This window comes from Palaemon carinicauda, chromosome 38 (genome assembly GCF_036898095.1).
Source record: "Palaemon carinicauda isolate YSFRI2023 chromosome 38, ASM3689809v2, whole genome shotgun sequence".
NCBI lineage: Eukaryota > Metazoa > Arthropoda > Malacostraca > Decapoda > Palaemonidae > Palaemon > Palaemon carinicauda.
In genome coordinates, this window is record NC_090762.1 from 31,397,240 (window position 1) to 31,414,739 (window position 17,500).

General features: G+C 32.7%; 2 protein-coding genes across 3 annotated transcripts in view; one reads left to right on the forward strand and one right to left on the reverse strand.

Annotated features, from left to right (window-relative positions):
* LOC137630524 (SCY1-like protein 2) overlaps positions 1-17,500 on the reverse strand; it is a 332,551-nt gene that overhangs the window by 299,387 nt on the left and 15,664 nt on the right. The gene's annotated exons all lie outside the window — the stretch shown is intronic.
* The window catches only part of LOC137630523 (muscle-specific protein 300 kDa-like), a 61,936-nt gene that overhangs the window by 43,662 nt on the left and 774 nt on the right, over positions 1-17,500 (forward strand). The window contains exons 2-9 of the mRNA XM_068362039.1: positions 139-337; positions 3,204-3,355; positions 4,272-4,446; positions 6,456-6,931; positions 7,719-7,790; positions 14,652-14,909; positions 15,851-16,009; positions 16,423-17,500. The exon at positions 16,423-17,500 is cut by the window's right edge and continues 774 nt beyond it. Of these exons, the coding sequence (XP_068218140.1) occupies positions 139-337; positions 3,204-3,355; positions 4,272-4,446; positions 6,456-6,931; positions 7,719-7,790; positions 14,652-14,909; positions 15,851-16,009; positions 16,423-16,596 (1,665 nt within the window). The 3' untranslated portion in view covers positions 16,597-17,500. The remainder of the gene's footprint in view (positions 1-138; positions 338-3,203; positions 3,356-4,271; positions 4,447-6,455; positions 6,932-7,718; positions 7,791-14,651; positions 14,910-15,850; positions 16,010-16,422) is intronic.

A 17,500-nucleotide genomic window follows, 5' to 3' on the forward strand; every position in this document is an offset into this window, starting at 1 on the left:
TTCTCCCTACCTATGCCATCTTAATAATCCCTTCTCTCTCTCTCTCTCTCTCTCTCTCTCTCTCTCTCTCTCTCTCTCGTTCAGAGTCCTATAAACCATACTGACTCCTCCCTCTTTTTCTGCTTCTCTCACTTGCAGTCATTATGCCGCGATCTGGAGAAGGAAGGAACGAAGTCATGGCTGGACATGATGCTGGACAAGCTATCCCAACACAGCAGCGAGGGGGAGGAGGGCCTCAGCGGGCGCGACAAAGCCATGAAGGCGCAGGAGAAAAAGAAACTGGAAGCCATGGTTGAACGTCACAAGGGGCTCATGGGCCCTACCATGGAGGCACAGAGTATGTGGCTTGGAGGGGGGAAGTGGTCACAGGGGTCATAATCCCCAGAGCGTTCCCCTTTCATGAGAAAAGCGAGCTGCTTCTCGCTCCCTATCTTGTTTAGCTGGACTTGATACATCTAGTTAATAGTCTTCATCTTAATAATTTTCATCTTTATCTAAAACTTATACAATTAGACCTTTCATCATCATTACTATTGACTGAAACATCTCACTACCTCCCCATTATGTAATATTTTTTCTCACACTAAGTTAATATTTTGTCATATTGTTCATCATATCCTCACTAAAAAAAAAAAAAAGAAAAAAAAAAGAAAAAAAAAATTATTTTATCCAAATTTTCATTCTTATTGCTGTCATTTTCGTTGTCAGATACTTCTAACGGCATTTCTATTATACTCATTGCTATCACTATCTACATTCACGGTCTATAGAAGGACACTTTTTCATTTTATTGAATACATAGCTTCTTCACAACTTTTTTCTACTTAGCAATGAGGTTTAAGACGAAAGATGGAATTATGTTAAAATAACAAAGTAAATATTAGGGAGATGATGTACAATAAAGATCGCGTTGATTTCAAGTAGCCTTATCGTATGAGACGATTTAATTGTGTACATAGTTACGTTAACATGCTATATAGCAAAGAATTTTCCTTGGAATATAATAGCACCATTTCGTAAAATAAAACCAAAAGAGCTTTTTCAGGGGGTTTCCGTTTTTCGTGATATGAAAGATTTATGAACTTTGCTAAAATAAAGTTCATGATCTTCATCACAAGTGCTTCCAGCATTCATCTGACATTTCCACGATAGTAGAATACCACTTTATCAAATTGACCATGAATATTTTTAATTACGCCGCTGATGTTTAAAAAAGAAAAAAAAAACGATGTCGTTAATATTGACTTTTGAGAATTCATGAATCTGTCATTTATCTATCGCAATAAAAAGTAAATACGTAATCATATCTATGTACTTGTATGCTTCATTTTTGTCACAAAAATTACTGGCCATTCTTTCATATATTTGAGAACGATAGCGCAAAATCGAGAGCATAAATGAGCCATAATAATAATTACCTAAACGAATTAAAATGCTTATTTACCTGCGTAACTAATCATCAAGAGCCATAGACTTTTTTCCGTTTCCACATCACCCATGACATTCACAATCATATTCACCACGGACTGATAGAAAACTAAAACCTAAACGTCAAGAGGTTTGACGAATAGACAATAGTTGTCCTTAGTTCAAGCTTGTCTTATTCCTACACTCTACAGACGCTTAAACTCTCCTTCCTTCTTAGACGTCTGTATCATTTATGTCGACTTAGTTAACCCCAAAAGCTAGAGAGATTCAGAGCAGAGAATGTGACGCCGCTACAAACAGAACACTCGCCATGTTCTTTGTGCCTTCATTGTGGGATCCACGACTATCCTGTGTGTCTTATCCAGCCTCATACATCTAGAGGTTTTAGGTGTCTTACACAGTGTCTTACCCAACCTCACACATCTAGAGGTTTTAGGTGCCTTACACAGTGTGTTACCCAACCTCATACATCTAGAGGTTTTAGGTGTCTAAAACAGTGTCTTACCCAACCTCATACATCTAGAGGTTTTAGGTGCCTTACACAGTGTGTTACCCAACCTCATACATATAGAGGTTTTAGGTGTCTAAAACAGTGTCTTACCCAACCTCATACATCTAGAGGTTTTATGTATCTTTACACATAATCTAGAAGTCATAGGTTCAGTGCGTCTTTTCAAGTTTCACACGGCCATTATGTTTTGTGTCTTACATGACCCCATATTTCCACAGGTTCTGTGTGTCTTACACAACCTCAGTGGCCGTAAATTCAGTTTTATACAACCTCAACGGCCTCCAGGTCTGTGTCTTGCGCTATAAAGGAAATAAGACACACACAGCCATAGATTCTATGTGTCTGTGTATGTACCACCCAACAGATACATGTACATATACTTCAGAAGTTCCTAACAACTGCAATGTTCGCTTCCTTAGCTTTACCCAAGCTTTTACTAACGTCCTAATTAAATCATTCGTCTCTTGCCTTGCATTCTATACTGGAAGTAATGATAATTTAAATTTATTCACGTACATTTTTAGCCTATTAATACTGCTCCTTTTACAATACTATTTTTATCATTGTTTGAGTAACTGGTTCTCGCTAGTAACTGCATCCTTAAAAAAAAAAAAAAAATTTTTTTGAGGATTTTTTAACTCTGATTGCCAGTCACTGATTTTGCAATCTTCTAATTTGCTTTCACAACTATCTCTTTTTTTCAATCCCTTGCAATTTTTTTTTTTGCTAAAAACTTTAATTACTAACTTTCTGTAATAAGACAATAATAACAAAAATGAAAATCTTAGCAAATGCGTTGCACTCTTCAGCTAGGATTACACGCACAAGGTATTATTACATATTCCAATCCTTACAATTTCTCTTTTTGCTATTTCATTGGTGTGAAAGTTTTATTCTCTCTCTCTCTCTCTCTCTCTCTCTCTCTCTCTCTCTCTCTCTCTCTCTCTCTCTCTCAACTTTCTTCTTTCGATTTCCCTTTATTTTACTCTTAAAATTTTCTCATCTCTATTTCCTTTTCTCTCTCTCTCTCTCTCTCTCTCTCTCTCTCTCTCTCTCTCTCTCTCTCTCTCTCTCTCTCTCTCTCTCTCTCAACTTCCTTCTTTCGATTTCCCTTTATTTTATTCTTAAAATTTCTCATCTCTCTCTCTCTCTCTCTCTCTCTCTCTCTCTCTCTCTCTCTCTGTATTTTACCTTCCCATCCATGAATGAAAATGTCATCGTCACCCCTACGATTCCTATAAAGAAAGTTCTTGGCCCCTCACAGGCAAAGTGGATCATTACTCGGAGTGTTACGCCTTCGGTGACGACATCCACCCCGTCATGAAAGTCCTGAACGAGCAGAGACATCTGTCCATGAAGGAGATTCACCCTCACAACATGGACATGTGTGAGGAGCAGATTGACAAGCAGGAGAAGGTGAGCCATGATTCTTACAGGTTTAGGTTTGGTATTGTTGATTTTCGTATGCGTTTTTCCGAGATGAAATTAGGGTCTGGCATGAGAGTCTTACGATTTTGATTTAAAATCATATTTTGATAAAGAGTAAAAATTTCAATTATACATACACTATATGTAAAATAAAAAATTATTTATGTAAATGTACTATAAATTGTAAGATTGCAAATGTGTATCATAATAAAAGATAAAATAAATTAAATAAAATGTCCGAGGTTCATTTGCTGCTTTTGTTCACCAATAACAGATTTATTGATTGTTCACGCTCATTAATTCCTACATAATTTCAATTTGAATTTCATATATTACACCTGTCAAGACTTGAAACACAAACTACAAAGTATAATCATTGATCACTTAAGATTCATTGGTTAATTTACGTGAACTGGTGTCGTAACATTTGTGATCATTAGTGTCAAATTGTTTCCTTAAAATCATGCATCAACGTTGATCTATGAATTACATATCCACGGAAAGGATACCAGTTTACATACATACATATGTAAATATATAGTCTATATCTACATAAATTATATTTGTGGGGGGAGATACTTTATCGTAGTGAAAGGCTTTGCTTATCGCTATGATTTGCAAAGCTACACAAGGTTGGTTTGCTGTGAGCGATCAGACGAAAATCTCCCGCCATCACCAATCCACACTGGCTAGCTTAGGATGAAAAATGGCCAAACCACAGACAAGAATTAACATATCTGAGGCCTTTACCCTGCATTGGACTTGAAACAGCTACATTTGTTGTTGTGTGCGCACACGCGACCAAGTCAGTGTCTTCCACCCTTACGTGCCTCCTAAAATACTGTAGATTATTTCCCTAACATGCCCCAAAGAGTATTGTTCTAACTCAAAGCGACTTTTGCAGGTCTTGAGGACAATCGAGAATCAAGCCCCGATCTACAACGAGCTAATGAAGCGAGGCGCCAAGCTGAAGGCCAATCCAAATGCCCCATCCTTCCTGGAAAGGGAAATCGCCAAACTGGAAGAGACCTGGAAGGACACCAACGAAAAAGCCCAACAGCGCATTGACCTATTGAACAGTAAGTGACTGATTGCTAGTTTTAATATCTTGGAAGGTCTTAGTGAATTATGAGAACCAACTTAGTTTAAAGACATAGAAATGGTTTAATGACTTCATAAACTGTGAATATTTTTTTTTCTAAAGACCATGAATGATTCCAAAGCGATTAAAGATTGCTTCTTTTAAAGATCTACAATTATTAATGGAACAATAATTGTCTGTCTCTCTTTGAATGAATGCCTGTACAATAAACGATTGTTTATTTCAAAGTCCTACAAAGATCTCAAGAATAATTAACAATAACAGACTGGTTCATTGAAAGACTTCGAATGATTTCCTTAACAATGAAAAATTGTTTCTTTTACATACCTTGGAATATTCTTTGACAATTAATAACTGCTTCTTTCAAACACCTGCTACGACTTTCTGAACAGTGAATAACTGGGCCTTATCAAAATATAGAACGACTTAATCTATGAGTGCCTACTTATTTCAAAGATCTAAAAAGTCCTTTATCGATTTATATAAACAAAAGGCTAACCGTTTCAAGGGTCTACAATGAATGTCTGTTCTACTTAAAAATAATATACGACTTTTTGAATAAAGAATGGCACCGTTTCAAAGACCTAAAGTATTCAACTAAATTTGGAATATCTGCTTACTTCAAAAAAAATCTGCTTACTTAAAAAAAAATGACCATAAACAACGGGTTTGCCTGCTTGGAAAAAGAAAAAAAAAACTTTCTGAACAAGGAGTGCCTGCCTATTTCAAAAATATAAAAACTCTTCGTATAGGGTCTACCTTCTTGTTTTAGAAAGAGACAGTCTTTCTGAAAAAAAAAAAAAAAACTTGTTCAAAAAGATACACACTTAAAATAAAGTTTGATAAAAGTAGCGGATCGAGCTCTAACGTAGAGACAGCAATACGATTTAATACCTGTAAACGAATTGTAAGGGCATCGGGAATGAATTCTTCTTCAAATGAAATACGATAAAAGGTGGTGTGATATCTAGTTTGAAACATTTTTAGCTATATAATATCGCAAATAGAAAAAACTATCACGATATATATATATATATATATATATATATATATATATATATATATATAATGATATACTATATATATATATATATATATATATATATATATATATATATATATAAAAATATATATATATATTATATATAATGACATACTATATATATATATATATATATATATATATATATATATATATATATATATATACATATATATATATATATATATATATATATATATATATATATATATATATATATATATATATATATATATATACACACACACACGCACACACACACACACACACACATATATATATATATATATATATATATATATATATATATATATATATATGTGTGTGTGTGTGTGTGTGTGTGTGTGTGTGTGTATATCCTCCAACTATTGACGCAAAAAGCCTCGGTTAAATTTAGCCAGTCGTCTCTATCTTGAGCTTTTAAATTAATATTTCACCATTCACCATCTCCTACTTCACGATTCATAGTCCTTAGCTATGTACTGTAAGCCTGGGTATTCCAACTCTTCTATTGCCTTGTGGAGACCAGTTGAATTTTTGGTGAACTAATATATATATATATATATATATATATATATATATATATATATATATATATATATATATATATATATATATATATATATACATACATACATACATACATATATATATATATATATATATATATATATATATATATATATATATATATATATATATATATATATATATATATGTGTGTGTGTGTGTGTGTGCGTGCGTGAGAAACCAACATAGAGATGACATGTTGAGTAAGGTCAATGACTAGCAATTATATCCAAAATATGGTATCAAATACCGTGTTTTAATATTATATCTGAATGGAGAAAACTATTTCCCCTCTAAGCTACACATACAATACTGGGTTTTCGATCCCACCAGCATCACAAAAATGATCCTACCAAGTCTTCCGTTCCCCCTAGGCACTTTCAAGGATTGGGACGTGTATGAGCAGCAACGACAGGCCATCTACGCCCCTCTGGAGAGCCTGGAAGACCAATTCAAGACCTACAAGAGGATCTACGACCCAAAGAAGGGCACAGACTGGCTCGAGAGGAAGAAGAAGAAGGCCGAGGAGCAAAAGAAGATCGCGCTGGAAATCTACGGGGTCATCAAGAAGTGCTTCACCACGATTGTCGGCCTCGCGGGTGAGGACAAGAGGGAGTTCATGGAGAAGGATATCGTGGAGATCGACGAGAAGAGATTAATCATCGAGAGGGTCGACAAGACGCTCAAGGAACTGACAGAATTCAACGAGAAGCTCCATAAATTCGTCAGCACCCTGGCCGAGTTGAGAGCCTGGATGATGCCAGCCTGCGAGAAGCTCGAATTCATCACCACGTCGACGGATATGTCACCCGAAGATCGTGTCAAGGAAATATTTGACCTTCAGGGACAGGTGAGAAAAAAATGAATAAGAATGTACATAAGCATATGCCGACATATTCATAGTTTTATGTATATATGTATATATATATATATATATATATATATATATATATATATATATATATATATATATATATATATATATATATATATATATATATATATATATATATATATATACAGTAATACAAATAAATCCGATTATTCACCAGTAAATGAATGTAATCCTTTCAAATTTAGTATTTCTGACAATTGCTTTTATTCAACGTTTTTACATTTTCCACCAATATCTCTTAAACTAATCTGCAAGAAATTCTGAGAAGATCCTCTTATCTGCATTATAACGTCAGTAAAGAGGTCTTCATTAAATACAACAGTTGCTCTTGAAACTAAATTTGAAAAACAAAACCATTCAAAATTACACTTAAATTTTGAGTGGTTCCCATAATCCATAATTTTCCATTTCTTTCTATTTTATTCTTTAATTTTGTTTCTGTAATTGCTTACATTTTCTTTTTATGCTTTGCTTACGTCTTCATTCAATTGAAATTAAGTTTAATGCCTTACAAAATTTAATATTCAACCAAAAAGCCCTTGCTATTTAAGAAATAAATTAATTCTATTCATGCCTTAGCTAATCTTGACCTAAAATTAACAAGATTCACCATAATCGCAATAAGCATCCAACACCACAATTGATTTCAACACTAATCTCAGACGTTGGAAATGTCATTGCTAAACCAGGACCAAAAACATTACCTGGTTCTTAATGATTAAGTATCTAAGTCATCTGTCAGGTAAACGAGAGACTGCCTCTCTTGGAGCCGCTGGAAGCTGAATGCCATAGTCTTCTGGATGGTAAGAAGTTCGTGGGGCTTGTGAGAAACGCCATTCGTATTTGTCCATGCGTCCGTCTCTATGTGTCTGTATGTCTGATTGTTTGTTTGCGTGTCTGTGTGAAATATATGGATGAGTATCCTTTCTTTGTGTCCCTTCTTTGCATTGTTGGTCTTTACACACACACAGACATATATATATATATATATATATATATATATATATATATATATATATATATATATATATATATATATATATATGTATATATATATAAATTATATATATATATATATATATATATATATATATATATGTATATATAGAAATTATATATATATATATATATATATATATATATATATATATATATATATATATATATGTATATATATATAAATTATATATATATATATATATGTATATATATATAAATTATATATATATATATATATATATATATATATATATATATATATATATATATATATATATATATATATATATCACAAATGAAAACACCCTTGACAATTTGTTCACCGAAACACATTGAGAAAATACGACGCCTGATTGTTATTAGGTAAAGCATCCTATAATGACAAAACTTTGATATATACAACACTCAGCAATTAATAACATTTATATTAACATCATTAATATCATTACCCAAAGTACAACCCTAGTTGGAAAAGCAGGGAAAGTAGCCCCGTGAGGAAAGGAAATAAGGGAATAGCAAATACACTATATATAATGAAAAAAAAATATGAAAATATTTCAAGATTAGTAACAACGTTAAAATATGTTATATTTTACTATAAAACGAGACTTATGTCAACCTACTCAACAAAAACACATTTATGAAAAGTTTGAACTTCCGAAGTTTAACTGACCAACTGCCTGACTGAAGGTTAAGGGTGCCTGGTTTCAGTTCCTGTTTCATCAGAATAGATGCTTACCCGAACGTCAGCCGGGCAAGCCCAATCAACCACTGTGGTGCCCAACCATAGTCTCTCCAGTATATAGCTTAAACTCAAGGTCCCGGGCTGGGATCGATCTGATTGGGAGGATCATTCCGCAATCTGATCACAGCAGGGATATAACTTCTAGAATAATGTGTGGTATTGAGCATAATGATGAAGGCATGAGTGTTACAGTTAACTGTATATCAGTAATACGTACAGTATGACACAGTCTAGGAAGATCTGAATGCAATGTATGATCTTAATTACGAAAAATCTCGTGCATAAAGAAGTAATTGAACGACGGTAGCAGAATAATGACATATATATATGTAAAAGCCATTTGTGATGTAGGAAAGGTTTTTCTGTGACCTACAGAAAAAACGAAAAAAATAACACTGAAAAAACGTTAAAAAAACGACGAAAAACACTGACGACGATCCCAGAGATTAATAGCTGGATGAGGAACAATTAATTCGACGGAGGCTGGGAGAACTAGTTGATACACTAACATGAAAAAGATTCGGATATATAGATTCCGGGCGGACATGAATTCCTGGGTTTAAAAGAGTAACACCTGAACAGAAGTTCTTTTACAGCATAACAGTTTAACGAACCGGTAGTCAAGCCCTTCCATATTATTACCTTCCCTAAAACATATCCAATGTATCAAAGCTCGCTCACAAGAGTTTAAAAAAAAAAAAAAAAAAAAAAAAAAAAAAAAAAAAAAAAAAAAAAAAAAAAAAAAAAAAATTACTACGACCACTGGAAACTCTTCAGTTCAAAGATTCTGAATAAACGTAATCTAAACACTAATCTCTGACGGAATATGAATGCCAGTAATGGTATATAGCATGGAAGATCATAATAAACATTTAGAGATTCCCCTTTTTCTGTTAGCCCTGATATAAAAGAATGACAAATTACTTGAGCAACGCTGTGACTGTTGATTTATCAAGATTTCTGTTTGATCCCATGTGTTATACAACATTTCTGTTTGACACCGAGTTTGTGTACCTTCCTACTTATTTAGTTAATGTTGATTTGATTATGTTGTCCTTCATTCTTTTTTCATGTTTACTTTTTCTTTTTATGTTAAATTTATTGCACTAAACTAAATTTACGTATCTTAACTGGAAAAGCTTTTCCTTATTTAATTATATTATTTTATTTTCAAACTTTTGTTTAATTTGCATCTCAGACTTAAAAGAATGATCACAAGAAAAACTTTTATTTTACGTATATTTCAGTAACAAACGCAGCTGGATTAAGCTATGCCTAATTCCTGTTTATTAATACCGTTCTTGCATGATGTTCTCATTTTATTTTGCTGAATTATCTTTTACTTTGCCACAATTTCACTCAGACATTTCAAAGTACCCTAAGTTTCTCGATTTTTATTTTTCGTTTGTATGTTTAATATTTTCCATTTTATTCTTTTTTCATCTATTCCCTGATGCTGCTCTGAATCTCCTTGAAATATCTTACCAACAACAGTTCCGGGTAAGTGGACGAAAATTGAAAGTTAATAACTCTTAATACATAGAGTTTGGTTCTCATAGAAGATAGAACACACAAGATTGTCATTCATCTCGCAATTCTTTACGATATTCTAACTAGGTTATACCTCTCCCAAATTGAGAAATTGACCAATACTTGTTTTTCTTAAATCAGTTAATGCTGTTAACGTCAAAGGTCACAAAATAATTGCATAACCATAAAAACTTTTAAATTGTTATTTGTCGAAAATGCAAATTTTACAAGGAAGACTATCAAATATCATGTTACAACATTACTTCAAAAATCAATACTGAAAACGTTAGTTCAGAAGATCATATATCTGTAACTTTTCTGACACATCTGGACTGATTTGTCGTACATATATACAAGATGCGATTTGATAAACATAAACAAAATAACTATTACAATGGAGCTTAAAATGAGGCTGAGAGGAAACACTACAATTAGCAGTACACATCAGTAGGATTTACAAAAAATGTTGAGTTTTTTCTTTATGCCTGTTATCGACGTTCAAAGGTGGGTTCGGTGAGGCTGAATAGCTTTATATGTGCAGCTGCTCTGCATGATATCAAATGCACTTTTCTTACTGCATGTTCATATATTCTCATGAGCCTTTCACGTATCCTACCACTTTGAGTTCCTGGATCCTAAAAATATAATTAATTCCCTTATCGACATTTTCCTTATTTTTACTCAACTGCTCATAGTAACATCCTCATGCATTTTACTAGTTAACCAAGTTATATTTATGTCATATGATATAATCACTCCATGTTAGCACCTTTGATGGGAATAAATTACCTTTAAAAATATTCATTCCACAACCCATCATAAACAGAAATATGATTTTCCTATTATTTTTTTCCTTTTATGCTTTATTCAATCCTGACATTTTTTTTTCTTAAATTACCATGTATATTTTTGTAGCTTAGAGCCCAAAGCTAAGCAAAGTTTTTTTTTTGTTGCTTATGCATAAATCTGATGATTTTCCTTTTTTAATGATAATCATTTATGATATTGCTAAATTATTTTTTTGTTAGAGGTAATAGCATCTTTTATGCATACTATGGACAAAGTAAGAATTGGGTACTGAGGTCTCTTGCGATGGCTCTTATATATGCAAATATTCAATAAGCATAATGATGGTTCTTATTCTCGTTCGAGTTAATAACGACAAATTTGTGAAAACTAAACAAATAAATAAAGAACATATAAAATCTAATAAATTTCTCTAATATTTAGCAAAGAATCGTGTTAAAATTACTGGTAATAAACGATTATAAAAATCGATTAGTTGAATATACTCTTATATCCTAAATCACAATTACTATCTATTCGAAAACTTACTGACGAGCATAATTACAGTTGGATACATGAATTACTGGCACACCTCGCTCTAAAGAAGTGCGCCCAGCCACACCCTTACTGCACGGAGAGTTCCTGTGTTCAGCCCCGCCGCCCACCTCCTTACCATCAGCGAAGCAGTGATGTGACAGGGTACACTTCCTCAGAGCGGGGTGTGCCATGGACTACTGTATCCAACTGTACATTTAATGACACAGTCTGAATAAGAGAAACTGATTTCTCAAATGATGAGGATAAATATCTAATCAGAATCAGAAGAATTAAAGCAATTAATTAAGGTAATACTACTGTTGAAAATAACTTGTGCAACTCACAATATTTCATATTTCCATTTTATTGAATGAAATTGGTTTTAACACAAATCTAGATAAATTTCTAGTCTAATCACTGTGATTGACACTTAACTACACTAACTGCCAGTAGACCTTGCTTTACTTCAACAGTCACTTTTTAATGGAATTTAGAAAAAATATATATGCATCGCAAGTTTTAAGCCGGTCATCCAATATCTTACTTTCCATAGCATACATGATTCACCTATTTTTTTTTTAATTTTTCTTTATTTTTACGTATAACCAGCCTTTTTTGTTTACCTTTCAACTTTTCTTTTTTTATTCTTTCTTCGTCACCTGCACATCATCACTACCCATGATTGACGATTGAATGAAACACAGCTGTAGAGGGTAAGTTGTGGGTTCCAAAAGGGGAAGACTTTCGAGGTAAAGAATGGATCTATGAAAAGGTGAATGGATATCAGTCTATTTTTTTAACTGTTCTTGAAGACCAGAGCTTCTGATATTCTCCTTCATAAATAAAGGAAGCCTGGGGAATGTAGGATCTTGCGGGCCACTTCTAAAAAAAAAAAAAAAAAAAAAAAAAAAAAAAAAAAAAAAAAAAAAAAGCTTCGCCAATATTACATTTAGACAAGTTACCATATATATATATATATATATATATATATATATATATATATATATATATATATATATATATATATATATATATATATATATATATATATATATATATATATATATATATATATATATATATATATATATATATATATATATCCAAATTATAAAAAAAGAATTACATATTTTCAAGTCGCGTTACTACCGATAAAAAAATTGACACAAAGATAGGCAAGAATTTTTTCTTAATTTAAGGGTGATTTATAAAAAAATAATAAAATACGTGAACTTGATTCATTCAGACTTCAAAATAAATGCCAATTATCAATCAACTATATATCAATTACCCATTAACTGTTTTCCAAGTTTTCTTTACCTGTCATATCAAGATAAGTCAAATTATATAGATTTTTAAAGTCTCAAAGAAGAAAAAGCTAAAAAAAGAACAAAAAGAAAGAGGGTCTACTTGGAACTCATAGGCGACTGACATAACAATGATCACGAGACTTCGATCCACACTTCATTGTTAAACATTAGACGACATCTGAAGAAGATCTTTAACGAAGTCCCATTCTACTATTGGAGAGGATTCATCTCGATTGACCTATGAGACTACTAGGGCTCATGTATCATCAATGTGCTTTATGTCATTTTATTTTTATATGCCTTTTATTTTAAATGTGCTATTTTTTTATTCAATATATTTTAATAGCCTTACAACAAATGCTTTCCATGGTTTTTGTTGTGCAGGTGTAAACTAATGGTACCTAATTAATTTACTTTTTTTTATTTTGACCTAACTGAATTACCCTGATATGCTGCTATAAACTACCTTACCTGAGCTGATTATTACTGTTCATTTTTGCTTACCAAATTTGATTTTTGTACGTAACATTTTCACATATTAGTTGCTACTTCCTTTTTAAGCATTATTATCAATGATAATATGTTTTATCCCTAGACTTTACTTTTACTCATTTTTATAATTTCTGTGCTTTTTTAAATACGCCTATGCAATTTCGTTTCCATTTTCCTTTTTGTTTTTATTTCACGCTAATGGATGTTTCATTCATGTATTACGCAATCTTCCTCCCTTGCATGACGATCCTGGATTCAACACATCTCATCATAACCACCACCACCAACAACAACAACAACATCAACAACAGGTGAAGGTAAGAATTTTAAAAGTCGCGCGAATTTACAAGTTCTGACTTATACGAGTATTTCCTACCTAGTAAATTAACCACCTTTGAATAATTTTCTTTCATTTTTACAGTGAATGAGAGGTAAGTATATTAGAGAAGAAGTAATAGTCTTGTGATCTGATAGGGATTTCTGCCTCTGAAACAAGACCTGGTGTTCTTGATAAATTCTTTCTGAATTTGCCCAGGTACTGAAGTGAATTCACATAATTTTTCTTTTATTGATATCTAGAAATGTGAACCCTGAATATGGCAAAAATATACATTTGAAAAAGCAAACAGGATATTAATCGCCGAAGCAGCAACTATTTCATTAAGTAATGTAAATTTCTAGTTGATTAAGTAAAGATTTATTAAAATCCTATCAAGATGAGCTAAAAAAATCATTTATACCATCTAGAAAAATCTCTAGCTATTTAAATCTGGCTAATCATAAAAAAAATTTGGCTATAAAAATCATTTCTACCACCCACGTTCACCTATACAACTATCAGCATTGCATTATATCCCCAACATATTTTCTCGATGATTATTTCTTCAAATTGATTTCAAAATAAATGCATTCTCGTTTAATTCATTCAAAGACATTTAACCTTCAAGATAAATAATATGTTTAGCACGTGGGGGAAACAGAGGAGCAGCGCTGTAATGACCATTTGTTACCTGTATACACAGGCTTAAGGGATGTGAATGAACAAAAACTTCTTCCAGTATAAGCTCATGCTTATATATGACCGTAATCACAATAAGTTAACACAGTAAAAATAAATAAAAAACATTCCTATCCACCAGATTTTGTAGAGGTCACAATAATTGCATTAACTACATTAACATTTTCAAAAAAAAAAAAAAAAAAAAAAAAAAAAAAAAAAAAAAAAAAAAAAAAAAAACCCAAAACAACTGACTGATCTCCGTGACCATCTCCAGAGGAAGAAGGCCAGACCAACGAGACCGCCCTCGGCCACATGAAGGAATACTACACCATCAAGGACACCATTAACGAGCTCCACGAGAGGATCGAAGTCGAAGCGGGATCCATCACGCAGGACCAGAAGTACTTCGCCGAATACCTGTACGGCGTCAAGAACTTCAAGCCATGGATGGAAGAAGCAGAGGCGGTTGCCAAGACGCCCCTTGTCAAGCCAGAGAAGCTGGAGGATGCCGTTGCTCTCCTGGACACCGTGAAGGTATGAATGAACGTAAACTAATCAATGGGGTTTAATCTTGATTTATTGCTTATGGCGAGTGAATCACTAGGGTCACCTCAAAAGGACCATTTAACTGCTGCCACACAAATCCTTAGAACGGGACATGATTGTTTGGAAATCTCACGTAAAAGTTATTAACAACAACAACAAAAATAATTGTAGGTAACACGTACACACACAAACACACACAGATATATATATATATATATATATATATATATATATATATATATATATATATATATATATATATATATAGATATATATATATATATATATATATATATATATATAGATATATATAGATATATATATACATATATATATATATATATATATATATATATATATATATATATATATATATATATATATATATATATATATATATATATATATATATATATATATATATATATATATATATATATATATATATATATGCATGTTTGTGAATACATCTATATCTATCTATCTATCTATCTATACAAACACACACATACTACGGCACTAGGCCCCAGCAGTTCATGTTATCATTACTAGAAATACACATAAATTTCGTTCCGTGACAATGAGAAAATGAGGGCCAATTGAAAGCTTAATTGAACGAAGAATAGATGTGCTTAGAAAGAAACGGATCTATTATCTAAATAGTTATAAGGATAGGGTTAATAGTTCAGTGATGAATCCTGGTTGAAACCATTTTGACGAGAATTCTTAATAAATTACGTAGTATACATGGATCTTATACATCTAAGAAACGCGAGAGGAAAGTTGCTGCTATTTGAAGTATAAGAGGTACTTTATAATATACATCAACTCACAGAATACTTATTCACGTTCATATGACATGCATGAAAAATTACCCTTAGGAAAATAAAGTAACCACAATAACATCCTATTGACATGCCTACCCACAGACCTTCGAGTCCAAATGCGCCGAAAACAGAGGCAAGCTGGACTCGGCTGCCGAATCCAGGTCAAAGATGGAGAAACTGACAAAGGCTGATAATGAGGTCGAGACACTGAATACACGATGGGACATCGTGAAGAAGACAGCAGACGAACGTGTTGCAAAGGTACGTCAAATTAAACAATAATATTAACAAATACATAAGTATATCAAACAAAAGCTTTTTCAAGTTTCTTGACTGCTTGAACTTAAGAATCCTTGAAGAGAGTCCCTCTTTAAGGGGCTCGACTTCGTGAATAAGATATATTTTGTTTTTAAGTTTATCCGATTGGTGAACACTCGAAATATTTATTATCATATACGAATCTGAATTCATTTAAGTTTTGCGCCACACCCACACTTCATCTTTTGGGCAAATATTAAATATTTTCATTCACAATAAAATAATCGTTTGATTTGGTGCAGCAGACAAAATCTTATTCATAACGTTCCAAAAGAGGGAAGTATACGCAAAATATTTTACATTCCACTTTCCTAACAAGAAATCTTAAAACTACAATCCAACGTCTCTTCCCACAGATCACGGAACTGGTCGACACCTGGAGTGAGCTGCAGAAGGTGACAGACAGTCTGACCCAAGCCATCGTTGCCATCCCTGGGGCCAACCTACCGGACGTCTCGTCCCTGGAAAGCATCTTCAAGCAATTCAAAGAAGTGAATGATAAGAAGATGAAACTCCTCTCTGCCATCTAAACTGACTAAATGATTATAGACAAAAAAAAAATTATGATATCTGGAGAGAGCTTCTAATGATGGAGGGTCCTTTTCCAAAATAGATAAATAAATAAATATAAATGTTAATACCAATTTCTATATCGCTATAAAAAAAGCAGCTCTGATGTATGGCTATCAACTTCCTTAAGGATCCTAATCAAATGACCCACAGGATATTCCTGTGATCAGCATTTTAAATAATGTCGAGAGTTTCTTTAATTTCTTCCTTTCATCTAATTCCTAATTGAAAGTTCTCTTTTACATACTAATGCCATAGAGTCTTCAATCGACCAGGAGGAGATTACTCTGTGTGGTCCTAATAAAGACAAGATATCAAACCTTGAACGCAATGCATTGTCTCTTTCTCTTGGGCTGGAACGAGAAGGATTCCAGAGATTCGTTTGAGGGGGATACTCTTCTGTCTATGTCTGGTACCTATACGAGAGTAATCGACAGCGAATCAAAATATAAAATACAAGGGGGAAAAGATAAAGAATATAACAAAATAAAAACAAAAGATAGCCTAGAGTTAATCAAGATAGTATATGAAAATGCTGTTTTTTTTAATAAATATTCTGAAAGGACTTCTTAAAAAACGAGGAATAGTGAAAAGAACAATTAAGAATGAAAAATAGTCTATATCATTATGCATTAAAATACTAAATAACACCGGGAAATGAATGCTGTAAAAGGACCTCCACATTATAACATAACGAACCACCCACCAACCATTATCACTCGTCTCCAGATCCAAAGCCAAGACGGTTATAAGCGGCAGGGCCGTCGTGAAACAGGATCAATAATGAAAAGATGGAATCAGTAAAGCCCCAGTAACGGTTTCATGGACATTATCATATCAGCGCTTACCTGCTAGCAATCGTCT